Source organism: Anastrepha obliqua, chromosome 1, assembly GCF_027943255.1.
Source record: "Anastrepha obliqua isolate idAnaObli1 chromosome 1, idAnaObli1_1.0, whole genome shotgun sequence".
Taxonomy (NCBI): domain Eukaryota; kingdom Metazoa; phylum Arthropoda; class Insecta; order Diptera; family Tephritidae; genus Anastrepha; species Anastrepha obliqua.
This window is the reverse complement of record NC_072892.1, coordinates 106,915,246-106,928,349: the sequence shown is the minus strand read 5'-3', so window position 1 is coordinate 106,928,349 and position 13,104 is coordinate 106,915,246. Positions and strand designations below refer to the sequence as shown.

General features: G+C 39.6%; 1 protein-coding gene across 1 annotated transcript in view; it reads right to left on the bottom strand.

Annotated features, from left to right (window-relative positions):
• The window catches only part of LOC129235395 (dynein beta chain, ciliary), a 52,332-nt gene that overhangs the window by 28,334 nt on the left and 10,894 nt on the right, over window positions 1–13,104 (bottom strand). The window contains exons 12-17 of the mRNA XM_054869210.1: window positions 7,121–7,395; window positions 6,692–6,868; window positions 6,419–6,628; window positions 5,541–5,705; window positions 3,373–5,472; window positions 2,971–3,303 (exon numbers count right to left, since the gene is read on the bottom strand). Of these exons, the coding sequence (XP_054725185.1) occupies window positions 2,971–3,303; window positions 3,373–5,472; window positions 5,541–5,705; window positions 6,419–6,628; window positions 6,692–6,868; window positions 7,121–7,395 (3,260 nt within the window). The remainder of the gene's footprint in view (window positions 1–2,970; window positions 3,304–3,372; window positions 5,473–5,540; window positions 5,706–6,418; window positions 6,629–6,691; window positions 6,869–7,120; window positions 7,396–13,104) is intronic.

The following is a 13,104-nucleotide window of genomic DNA, read 5'->3' as shown; positions in this document are numbered from 1 at the left end:
GGATCAAATCTCACCAGGCTTAGATAAAACGCTTCTAGGTTTAGATTATCAAAGGTTTGGTTTTTCCGGAAGGAGTATCTTCGAAAGATTTGGAGGATGTGGAGGGAGGTGATTGTTGTATGTTCCAGCTGGAGTCGCTTAGGAGTCTAGTCTTGCTATGGATAGGAGGTTGTAGTTAAGGAGTTTGTCTGCCCAGGATCCAGCATTAACACCAACAACAACGTCATTCCAGAGATCCAGCGAAAAATGAATTTTGCCAAAAGATGCCACTTTGGGCTCGGTTGCAATAGAAAAGCACATCTTTCTCTCGGCGCAGGGGAAAAACGCTCTATTAATCACTCATTCTCCTGGTCTTACTGAATGGTCTTACGAGTTCTGAACATTGACGAACACCGATGTACGGTTACTAGGAGCATTAGAAAGAAAAATTCTTCGCCAGATCAATGGTCTAATTTGCGTGAATTCTGCATACCGAAAAAGGTGAAACTACGAGTTATACGCCGATATCAACTAGGTTAGGTCACGTTGAGCGAATGGACAACAACGCGACAATACTCGCTCTTTTCGAAATATACTGGTGGAACTTGCAAAAACGGACGTCCTTATCTACGACGACGAATTAATCGTGTTTCTAGTGCTTCTAACACGGGTCAATGCGTACAGTGCAGAGGCGGTTGGCACAACAGTTTGGTAGCGGCCAAGACCGGCCATCGGTTATAGTTGTTACCTAAGTACGTAACTAAGTCTGGTTGTTTTGTTGTTTTGTTGTTTCTTATCATTAAGAAATCTTTTCTTTGGTTTCTTTGATGGTCAATTTGCTTGTAGGTCATTGAAGCCGAATGGGCTGGTGCCTGAGTACTATACGAAAGTGCCCAGATTCGAAAACTTGGGTAAGAAATATCAATTGATAAAAAAAGTTTCTTCTAAAAGCGGTCGCCCTAAGGCAGACAACGGCAAACCTCCGAGTGTATTTCTGCCATGCAAATGCTCAGTCTGCTTTTCGGGGGCGGCTTAAAACTCTAGGTCCCTCCATTTCTGGGGAAAAAGACAAGATGCAGAGCACAAATTGGAAGAGGAGCTCGGCCAAACACTCTACGAAAATTAAAAATTATGTCTTAAAAGTTTGTTAGATTTTTATTGAACCGCTTATCGGTTGTGGTAATGTCTACAAGCTTTCGACAAATTCGTTCTAACTTAATCAATCCAGTACTTAACACACGTTGTTTCATTCACATTGCTTTTATTATTCTCTGGCCTACAAATAAATAAACTTTAAGAAAAATTTACGACAATCTCCACAATAATCTCCAATTCCAAATCACTTAATATGGAATCGTCATAGGAGTTGTAGTTCGATTTCTCTCGAGATTCGTATGGCTGCCGAACTCGTTTAGGAAGGCTATTACGTATTGGAGCCGATACTATAGTAACTAATTGATGATGTTGAACCGTTCGCTTATCTGGGCAGTGTGATAGTACAGGATGACGAAGCAGATACGGACGTGGACTCACGCATTAAAAAAGCTCGCGCATCCCTGTTCAAGCTCAAAAAAATCGGTGACTCCAATTTTATATCCCGAAACAGGTAACTAAGGATATTCAACACAAGAATCAAATTAGTTTTTCTGTATGCTCAGAGACATGGAAAGTCACTCACACGATCTGCAATAAATTGCAACGGCTTTGTTGGCTCCGAATGGATACAAACGCTACGGATCAAAAGGTATTAGATGGGGTACCAGCTGGTGATAACAGAGGAAGAGGAAGGCCACCTCAGCGTTGGAAAGATTAGGTGGAGAAGGACTTAGCTTCACCCGGTGTGTCCAACTGGCACCGGTTAGTACGAGAACGACACGACTGGCGCGCTTTGTTAAACTCGGCCAAAATCGCATAAGCGGTTATCGCGCCGATCAAGAAAAGGAAGAAGTTTGAAAGAAACCTTTGTAAAATAGTCAATAAGAACAACAATAAAGAACAACTAGTTCACTTGACTAAAGAATTAAAAAAAGAATTAATAAAAATAGGAAAAAAGTTAAATAAGCAAGTGGTTCCTCTTTCCGCAATTAAGAACTTTTACTCCTATTGAAAAACATTTTTTCTTTGATTCACCTCTCACAACATAGGCAGGTGCACTATTTCTTCGACTATTGCTCAGTCATAAAATGTGCCGTAAAATTGGCCAACATGCCTAGTTAGTGTTTGTGTTGGTTTCCCCCCAATCAAGTGTTGCTTACTACTTCTCGCACCTCCCCAGAAATCCATTGCCTTATTTTATTCAGAGCCCATATATTATGGGAAACTAAATTAGCGCTCTTTCTCTTAATGACACTTAGTCTGAGTCGAATGTTGTCAATGGCGCGATGGTCTAATTTAGCGAATGTGCATTTCACATTACCGTGCGCTCGAAACTTTTAATTAAAACGCTGCACTTCGACATGCATACATACAGATATTTGCACTACGCAACATCAGCGCAACGTGCATCTGAAACTTTGGCAACTGTTAATAACATTAGATGGCATTGAGAATTGTTGGACTCAATTGGCGGACTTGGCGATAAAGTGGCAACCGACATAAAGGTGCTGACGCTAACAATCAAGGACACACAAAAGTGTAGATAACAATACCAAACTCCATAAACTAAAACATGATATGACACCGGCAAATCGTCTTAAATGTACCAGAGCGGCAAATGACAGTTTCGAAATTTTGCTGCTACAAAAGCAATACAATTCGCTGCAATGTATGTATGCTGCGTGTTGGAAAATGTGACAGAAAGTTCTAAAATTTAGTAGCCTAAATATCCTTTTGCGAGGCAATGTACAACGGATGCCCGTGCTTCTTGCGCTGTGTGCCAAAGGCGATTAAGCTTCTGGATAAGTTTGACAAATTTGTGGCCCTAAGGATACGCTGTCATTTGTGCAGTTGTTAGTGTGCTAGTGGTAATTAAAATGAAATATGCACACTTACACGCAGTGAACCGGCAACAACCAACACCGACTTGATGGCACGCAAGCCCCAATCGTAGTGATCCTGCTTTGACAACAGCTCTTTGCATAGCGTATAGAGTGTGATGAATTTTTGCGCCAACGGACGTGCTTCTTGGAAGCCTTCCGCCACCATCATAATTTCGCTGATGAGCGCAAAGTCCGGCACGACCATGGCGCAGGGACGATAAAGCGCTTTCAAGTTTTCGGGCAATTCGGCGCGCCCTGCATAACCTGGATTCATAGTGATAAACATGCCGACTGTGGGACGTAGCGATATAATTTCGCCCAGAAAGTTAAACATTACCTTCTTAGCCTTGAATTGGAAAGGAAAAAACGAGTTAGTCTTACGCAGCTACGCAGTTTGCACCTATTAGGTACTCACCTTAATGGCGTCCTGTATGCATTTTACTTGTACAGCGACCACAGAGAGCACTTCCACAGAAATACGATTGAATTCATCGAAACAGCCCCAAGCGCCCGTTTGTGCCAAGCCCTTATGTATATTGCCGCAAGATTTGTAATCCATTTGCTCGGAGCAATTGAATACGTACACCATCATGCCTAGCGCACGTCCAAGATCTTTGGTGGTTTCTGTCTTGCCCGTGCCAGCCGGTCCCGCAGGTGCGCCTCCCATCACCAAATGCAGCGACTGCGTTAGAGTTATGTAGCAGCGATCGGTCAACGGCGTGATCACCAAGCGTGGCGTATTGCCCAGATATTCATAGTCGTATTTAAATTGTGCATCGCAGATATTCGCAAAGCAGTCGTCGTACTTCAAGTCCCAACGATGACGTAGCTGGCTCTGCCATTGAAAGGCTGTTGCCAACTCGACTTTAGCCGCAATAATTTTCGCCACAACATCACGACTGTGAACGTCTATGGTGCAGACGGTCATGATTTTTTGACGATCAGATGGCGTTAGATCGGTCAACAAAATATTAATTAAATTGTTAAGTTGCGCCACCTGCTTCTTATTGTAGTCCTTGATAGCGTTCTCGTAGCGCTGCTGTACTTTCGTGAAGGCGTCATTTGTTTCGGTTGTCCACCAGATTTGTGTGGTCACCAGAGCCGGTTGAGCGGGCCATTCGAAAATCCATATATGTCGCGGCTTGTCTTCGTAAGCGATAACTGCGCGCCGAAAGTGATCACGCAGTGTTTCACGCATTTTGTCCGTAACACGATTAAGCCAACCTTCGACTTTGCCGCTGCAGTCGCAGTTCTCTAAGAACGGCACAAACTCTTCATGTTCCTTAGCAATCATACCAGTGGCCAACTTTGTGCCTGCGATTAGATTTAGAAGACCCATGGAGTCGTAGAGTTTTGTTAAATGGCGACAAACCATTTTGGGATTATTGCCGGTGGATAGAATGTCCAATAAGTCGGCGGACGATACAAAGTAGAAGCGTGGATATGCAAGTCGCTTCGTCTCCAGATAGTCATTAAGCGCTTTTTCGCACAACGTGAGTTGTTTGAGTAGTGATTCGAGTGTGTCGTAGAGTTTACTGTTAGGTCTGTTAGTTGAGCGCACCACATTGCGATCGAGATTCATTTGATTTAACAATGCCTTGAATTCACGGTCAATGTAATCGAAACGTTTGGAGTCTTCTGGCAGTTGCGATCTAATATCTTCGGAACCGATGAAAATACTTTCGAGATATTGCCATTTGCGTTGCACCTCGAACCATGAACCGATTATTTGATCAGCATTGGATAATTTATGTTGCCAAGCAGTGACTTCATGCTGAAAGTAGCCAACATATTTGGATGAAGCCATATTTTGCAATTGTACTTGGTTGTCCTCTAAGGTTTCGATCATCTCTTCTGAAGCCTTGAGTAGCTTGAGGCCAGTGCGTTCGTGTATTTCATTCTGGAACTCCATGTTAGCCCACGTGTTAGTAAGATCTTTCAGCATCTTTTCCATGGCTTGTTCCTTGACAGATTTGTCCACAATACCTTTTACTTCCTCCTCATATTCGTGCAGGTTCAAATCAATCAGGTTCTTCAGCGTAGTTGAGTCATCCATGCTGAACTTGACTCCTGTTGTTGTCATCAACTCAACCCAGTGACGATCACGAATCGCTGGGTTTTGCAGTTCAGTTACAGCGCGTAGCGAAGTCATTAGATTCTTTATTTGATTCTCAGTATATATATAGGGTTCCCATGAACGCATATCTTTGCCCAAACCACGCAACTCCTTGCCAAATTTCTTGCATTCTTGATCCATCGATTCAATGTCGATTTTCTTCCAAGGAGTCTTCTTCCATTCATCGATTGTGGTTTGAATCGTTATTGCAAAGTCCCACATTACCTTTTGTAGCTGTAGTTCATGTCGGCAGAGTTCAATTTTGCTTGGCTCTGGGCCTTGCAGTTCGAAAAGCACAGCAGATTCCGTGAGCGATTTCAGACGCTCCTCCAAAGCGCTAATCTCCAAATCAGCTTCGTCGATCAACTCATACGGATTATCGCAAGGAACGTAAAAGAACTGATAGGAAAAATATAAACGTGATGTCAATAAGCTATATGCCATTAGAATGAGAAATTGGTGTGTACCCTTTTGCGCAGGAAGCGTTTACGGTATTGACTAGCCATAGTGTCACAAAGTATGATTCGTTTTTCAATCAGATCCACTTGGTAGGACTGTATGGGCGCAATAGTTTGTTTAACGACGGCAGCATTCTTTTTCACTTTCATCCATTTATCGGGTAATTCGTTTAACTAAAAAATATTAGAAAGGGGAAATTAGTTTTTGTTGTGCCCGTGTATATCGATTAGTCTATAAACTGCTGTCGGATGTAATGAGCTGATGACAAGAGCTCTTCATTTGCATTAGGGGTTGCTCAGTTACCCAGCGTGCTGTTTAGAGTCCAAAAGCTGGCGACGATGCTGACGATGTTTCTGCTTGAACTCAAGTTTATGATTGCCTAAAGAACATTGGACATTTTACGTATTGTTAGATTTTGTAAGCTGGTTGAAGGTTATGCAAAAGATTTTGAGTGTTATAGAAGTTTTGAAAGGGTGGAGTTTTTGTGAAGCTTTGTGCATTAGCTTCATCCGGAGCAGTCGTGTTGTGTGGTGAATAACTTCCTTCGTGGTCTAGTTGAGTATGTATTGTAGTTTAGTTCACGGAGAGAGTAATCTAACACAAGCAACTGCCTGGCATTTGATATATTGTGGGTGCATGGAATAAGCAATAATTTGCGGAACAACTAAAAACACGTATTCTAGACCGTTACGTGAGACTATTAAAAAAATAATAATAATTTCAGACCGAGCCCTGGCCTGACCGATCCTGGCGATTAGCCAGGAGCGGCGACAACCTGCAGAACATGCAATAGAAAGAGGCCCAATAGCGCTGTATAACAAAGCGTTTGGACGTCCAAAATTATGTGTTAAATCCGACGATTTGGATTCTCCCCAGAACATTTTACCTGCGCCAATACGCTATCCTTAAAGTCGTAATTGTACTGCTTCAGCAAATCCACAACCTCACGCAATGGATCAAACATGTAATCGTAGATGAATTGCTTCTCATTGATTGTGCTGAGCACAGAGAGAATTTTGAGTAGACCCTCAAAGTCGTCTTTGTTGAGTTCGATTTTAAGTGCCTCATTTGCTTCTTCAACGAAATCCTCGAGTTCCTGTTTGTTATGAAGAGAAATATATTAAAAACATACTATTGCATTTAATTTAATCCACATCACCTGTAATGAGTTCTTTACTCTATCGATGAGATCCTGCTTAAAGAGACTTATCCACTTGCCTACTAGATTGAGCACAGCGTTTTTAAAACCTTTCATATTTAAGCGCAACCAGATATGAATGTCATGGTAGGTTTCCCATTGTGAGATTTCATCTTGCATTGCAATAAATTTGTCCAACTGAAATATAAAATATTGCAAGTTATATGAAAAAATTAGCTCAGGAGCTGAAAAGCGGCGAGCAAGTTTTTTGCCCTCGCCCAAAAGTAATCCTTATTTGAAAACAAATTTATGCTCGAGCTGAGCATAAAACTTACGCTTTTTCAAGTGCAATTGAATTAAATGATTCTGAATTTTCTAGTCAAAAAGTCTGATAGTGTAGGCATTGAAATGTAGTAATCATTCTTCTTGGATAAATTTGATTAATCGTACCTGTTCTTTGTAGACACTTAAAGGTGGATAGTCTTCCTTCAATGGCTTTATACCTGATTCGCCTTCACCCTCAAGTTCGGCATCGCGCTCGGCGACCGTCAACGGTCGTCCATATTTCTTAACATCGGCAAGATATTGTTGTTTGTTAGAGAGCCACAAATGTGAGTAGTCCATAAAAGCCTTTGAGTAGGATCTTATCTGTTGTAGTGCAAATATTACCTTAACCGATATATCATGGCGTTGCTTTTGAAGGTCGGGTTTATCAGTTAATTCGTCTAAGGATTAATATGGAAAAAAGTTTTTACTGAGATGTTTGCGGTGCTTGATATATTTTAATGGAATCTGTACCCCTAGCAGCTGTAGTTATTCTCACTCTGCATGAAAGTTCCTGCTTTTTAAGAAAATTCCAGCTATTAAAGAAAAGTATCAAATATGCAAATTGCCGGAATCGGCCAGGAGAAGGAGGAGCGAGTAGAGCAATAAGGATTAATGAGTTAAACGAGCCATAAGAGAGGCGGAGTCATGAGTTAGTCGGAAACTGACGGGCAGTTTTTGTAATGTTGAGGATGTGTTAAACAAATTATAGTCGATATGTTACTTGCCACGTTTGCTCACTGTTGGCCAAAAACACCGTGCCACAAGTCAATCAAAGCTAATTCTGAACAAAAAAAAAATATGTTTTCTTATGCCCGGGATTTTTCAGCCCATGTGTTACCTAGGTATTGTTGTGGACAGCAAATTGTCATGGAGATTAAATGTGATAGAAAGAGCAAAGAAAACCCCTAGTGCCTTATGCGCATGCAGGAGAACGCTCGGTAAGACTTGGGGCTTATATACTCGACCACACAATGGATATACACTGCGGTTATTAGACCAATAATGTTCTATGGTTTACTAGTATGGTGGGCGGTGTGCGATAAAGTGACTTACGTTAAAAGATTGGAAAGCGTGCAAAGAAATGCAGGAATATGTGGAACCGGGGCTGTAATCACAACTCCAACAGCGCCAATGGAAACAATTCTCAACTAGCATACAGTCAAATTAGTAGTAAGAAACTCAGCCAAAAGATCTGCTCTTAGATTGAAGACGTCAGTACAATTCTATCAGAAGCTTTCAGTTAAAAACAACATTCTCGATTCAAACAGAAGTTCAGACTACGTAATTCCAAAGTTAAATTTGGATGATGGATGACAGTTATTTTAAAAAGTGTGCCCAGGATCAATACACTTTTTTACTTTTTTTCTTTTTGTGCCCAGGGTCAACATAGTTTTCGTCCTTGAAGAATATTGCAGACAAAAGGCTAAACGGCTTGTTAAAACTCACCAATAAGTGCATTAAGAATTACATAAAATAATAATAATTCGACTCCAAATACATAGGACTGGTAACACAATGAGCCCTAGAGCTCTAAGTGAGATCTTTTTTTTACAGATTAGCCAACACTACCTAATCTTCGATATAGCTCATTATCTCATAAAACCCATAAAGATCCAATTTCCAATTTTATGCAAAAATTAGAAACATTTCTATTTCAATTCCACGTTTTTTTATTCGAAATTTTTGCAAGATTTTTAGTATACCGTCTTATAGTTTGTTAAATTGTATTCTGATAAAGTAAAGGTTGAAGTTGCTAGAAAATCTCGTTGATTTTTTATATATTTTTTCTCTTTAATTTTCGCCATATAAATAGCAAATGCACGATTTTTTTATATGGAGAAAATAGGCAACATACAAGGAGATTTTTTAGCAACTTCAACTTGTACTTTATGCAAAAAGTCAACAGGCATAAATATGGCCGAAATTTAAAAAAAAATTCTCATTACGAATGTCTAAATTTTGATGAAAATTTTTAGAGTTTTTTTAAGCTGGGTACAAAGTTAAATTCTGTGGTTTTTGTTTTAGTATAAAAATTAAATAATACCTTGTCACATTGCAGTTATAGTGAACACAGATGTATGTATATGTGTACATGAAGGGTCCTTCAAAAGTGATGTGAAAGTAGTAAAAGAACCACAAAAGTTAGCCAAACAGTATCAGCGTCCAAACGTAACTCCAGATCAACTACTTCCTCACCAAAACTTTCGCGTAAGACCAATGCAGCGCTTTCATCGTCAAATATCAATTCTTCAGCAGAGCGAGTTCTTCGGACTCCCCCACAATTAGTGACATCGAGTCAATATCTTGATGTAATTTCCAAATAGCTCGATCTATATATTCGGATCACACCCGAACGTTACAAAAACACCCTTACCTAACATGAACAAAAGCTATAACATAACTAAGTACCTAAACAGACATTAAGAATCTACAATACATAAAATTCACTGCTAAACTGTAATGTTGTCAATTCTGCAATGGAATATAAATGGACACAGAAATAACTATCAACAAATCGAAATTATCCTAAACTGAGATTTTGAAATACGCCGACCCCATCCATTTCTGCCTTGATAATGGTCTGTTGGCTTCAATTCTTGTGTTAACTGAATCTTGTAAGGAGCAAATTCAAATTCTTCTGTGATATTCGCCAAACAGTCGAGCTATCGATGTTGAATGATGTTCAGTAACACTTTGGTCTACACCAGTATACTCTCAACTTTTTTTTTTATTTTTTATTAACGCATCTTAAAGTATAAGCAGAATAACGTTTAGAAATTACAACTAGTATAACGAAATAAAGATACTAACGAGCAATTTTTATTGAACTTATATATTAAAAAAGGAAAAAACTAAGATGCCTCAATATTCATAAATTCATTATGAATGTATAAATATATAAGGTACATCTGCTACTGGGTGCCCATCTGGTCTAAAACTGTTTTACGCTTGAGCCGCCGACGATGAGTATTTGACTGAAGCAAAGCCAATGCTTCAGCGTTGACATGTGTACTTAAACGTTGTCTGTGAGCCATGGCGTACTTTTTCGCCACGTCAGTGATGGGTAAGATACCAAGATCACGATGGAGGTCGACATTTCTCACATAGTATGGAGCATTGACGATGTTGCGCAACACTTTATTTTGGAATCGTTGGATAATAGTCATGCAAGATTCGGTTGAGCATCCCCATATCTGAATGCCATACGTCCAGACCGGTTTGAGTATTTGATTATATAGCAGTAGTTTGTTGTTCGTTGACAGAATAGATTGTCTGCCAATAAGATAAAGAAGGTTTTTTGTTTTTAATTCCAGCTCTTCACGCTTTTTCTTGACGTGCGCCTTCCAACGCAGTTTAGCATCAAGGGTTATACCAAGATATTTTGCCTCGTTGACGTACGGTATATTTATGCTGTTTATGTAGACTGGCTTGTAGATTGTTTTTTTCAGGCCGAATACAATGTGAACTGATTTGGAATTATTTAATTTGATACGCCATTTTTTTGCCCATGTTGCAATAGAACTCACCGCTGATTGCAATTTGGTCGTTGTAGTCTCGATCATTTCTCCAACTGCTAGGATAGCCGTGTCATCTGCAAAGGTTGCGGTAACGTGTTGCTCGTGAACCGGTAAGTCATGCGTATACAAGAGGTACAAGAGAGGGCCTAGGATGCTTCCTTGAGGTACCCCCGCGCGTGCTTTTTGCAATGATGAATAGGCGTTGTCAAATCTGACACGAACTGAACGTTCAGCGTTTCGTCTGGCCATCCTTTTCTACCAGAACCAGTTTCTTGAAATTTTTTCACTAATTTTTGAATTGTCGGCTCATTTGAACTATTATTTTCAACAAAAAAAAGTACAAATTTTGCGATATGTTGTTCTTAAAGATCGACCAGTTTCAAAATAAGTTTCATCCGTTGTTCCATCGTGTGAAACTGTATGTACATTTGTGTTCTTGACAAATAGCAAAGATGGCATAAAAAATACCGCCTAGCAATTATTCACTACTGACACCTAGGCGTAATTTTGCTGAGCTGACTTTTGCCGGTATGCTTATCAACGCATATTTTTGGATAATACGTAAAAATGGTATGAGAAGACATGATTCAATAATTAAGGAATGTGTAAAGGTTAACAGCCTTTAGGCCCCCGAGCCGAATGGGTTGGTGCGTGACTACCATTCGGAATTCAGAGAGAGAACATAGGTTCGAATCTCGGTGAAAGACCAAAAAAAGAAAATATTTTTTGCTAATAGCGGCCGCCCCTCGGCACGCAATGGCAAACCTCCGAGGGTATTTCTGCCATGAAAAAGCTCCTCATAAAAAAAATATCTGCCGGCTTAAAACTATAGGTCCCGCCATTTTTGGAACAACATCAAAACGCACATCAAATATAGGAGGAGGAGCTCGGCCAAACAACCAAAAAGGGTGTACGCGCCAATTATATACCAATTATATATAGGTATATATATTATATAAAGGTTAATAACTGACTTTGGCTGCTACTTAATCCTTTGACGTGATTTGGAAGTAAGGGAAAAGGTAGCATAAGTTTATTCCCTTTCTGAAAAGGGAAGAAGGTCGATGTAAATCATAATAAACCAATAATTTTATGCTATCTATTTTATGAATAGTACTTAATTATTTATATTTTTAGCTTAAACATTCTCGTGTATTTGTGGTTAGCATCTATTTTAACAAATTCTGCAACTTTCGGTGCGTTTCACAAAAGCTGTGACAACCTATACTTAAAAACTATAAGTTTCCCACACAAAAGAGATTTTGTTTTCATTCTCTGAATACCAATGTATGCCAATCCACGTATAAATTTTGGATTTTGCCTGTGGCACACCGTTCCAAGCCCAATGAATTGTTTTGCTTGGGTCTCCCAACTTTTTGATCTACCCTCAGAAAGTATTTGACTGACGTTGGATTTGAACTAATCCTGTTTCACGAGTCTCGTTCCTTAAGATAGGCCTAATTCTTTTTCCAGGTAAATATTATATAACTATAATCTATATCCAAATACGTTTAAATAAAACTAAACTTTTTAAATAAAAAGTAAATCCTTTTTTTATGTTTACGTAGAAACGTCATTCCGAAGGATGTTCCATCTCGCGCTCATTCCAGCAATGCAAAATTGGGGTATGCATTTAAAGAGCATCACTACCTTCGCCTTCGTCCGATCTGGTCCGATCTTGAAATCTGTGCCGAAAAGTGATGCACGCAAACTTTTTCGCCTGGTTTCCAAGAAGTGCCACATGTTCTTATCCCATCTTTTTTTTTCATTTTGTCTTTTGAGACATGGACAAACTTATCACCATATTTTGTCCATATTTTGTGGCACAATAAAAAGAGTATAGTCTGCGAACTTTTTTAGCAAAAGTTTTCATTCCTATGCTTTTAAGTACTTTTTCATTGGAATTTGTTCTAAAATAAAATGTAGCTTTTCCAAGAGGACATCACGGATTTATTAAGTAGCTCAAGATGGCTGACACAGGGTGAAATTTAGACATTTTACAATACCATTAATTATTTGTCTTCATGATAAAAAAAGATATATTCCAAAGTTTAATTTTTGGAGAAGTTCCTTGATCAACGAAACAAGTGCTTCGCAACAGCCAAACATAAAATTGAATTGAGGATAAGCCGGTCATAACATTTGAAGTGTTCTTACAAGAGTTGTATGTCTTATGAGGTGGTCACTTATTGGTATTTGGTTAGGCTGAGGCTTTTATCCACTGCAACCTGATTGATCTATTGTGCACCTCTAAGTAATTAATTATAATTATTTGGTATACCGAGGAATCGAACCAGCCCCTTAGGAGGGAAAAATTGTACTTCTTCCTCCTCTAGTAGGTACGAGCCCAAAATTTTGTGTTGGTGATTAAGTGTTCCATAGACTCTTCTGGGGAGGATGGTTCCATATGTAGAAGTCCACGTAAGTGGGGAAAGTTACTAATCGTCATTCACTTGGGCGTGGCCAGGACGATTCTTCTACATATAGCGCAAGCAGCTCACAACTTCCAGGATTAGCCCAAGTATCCTCTGGGTAGCTTTTTGTTAAAGCCGAAAAATGATGTTGGTCTAATAAATGGCTTTTCCGCCC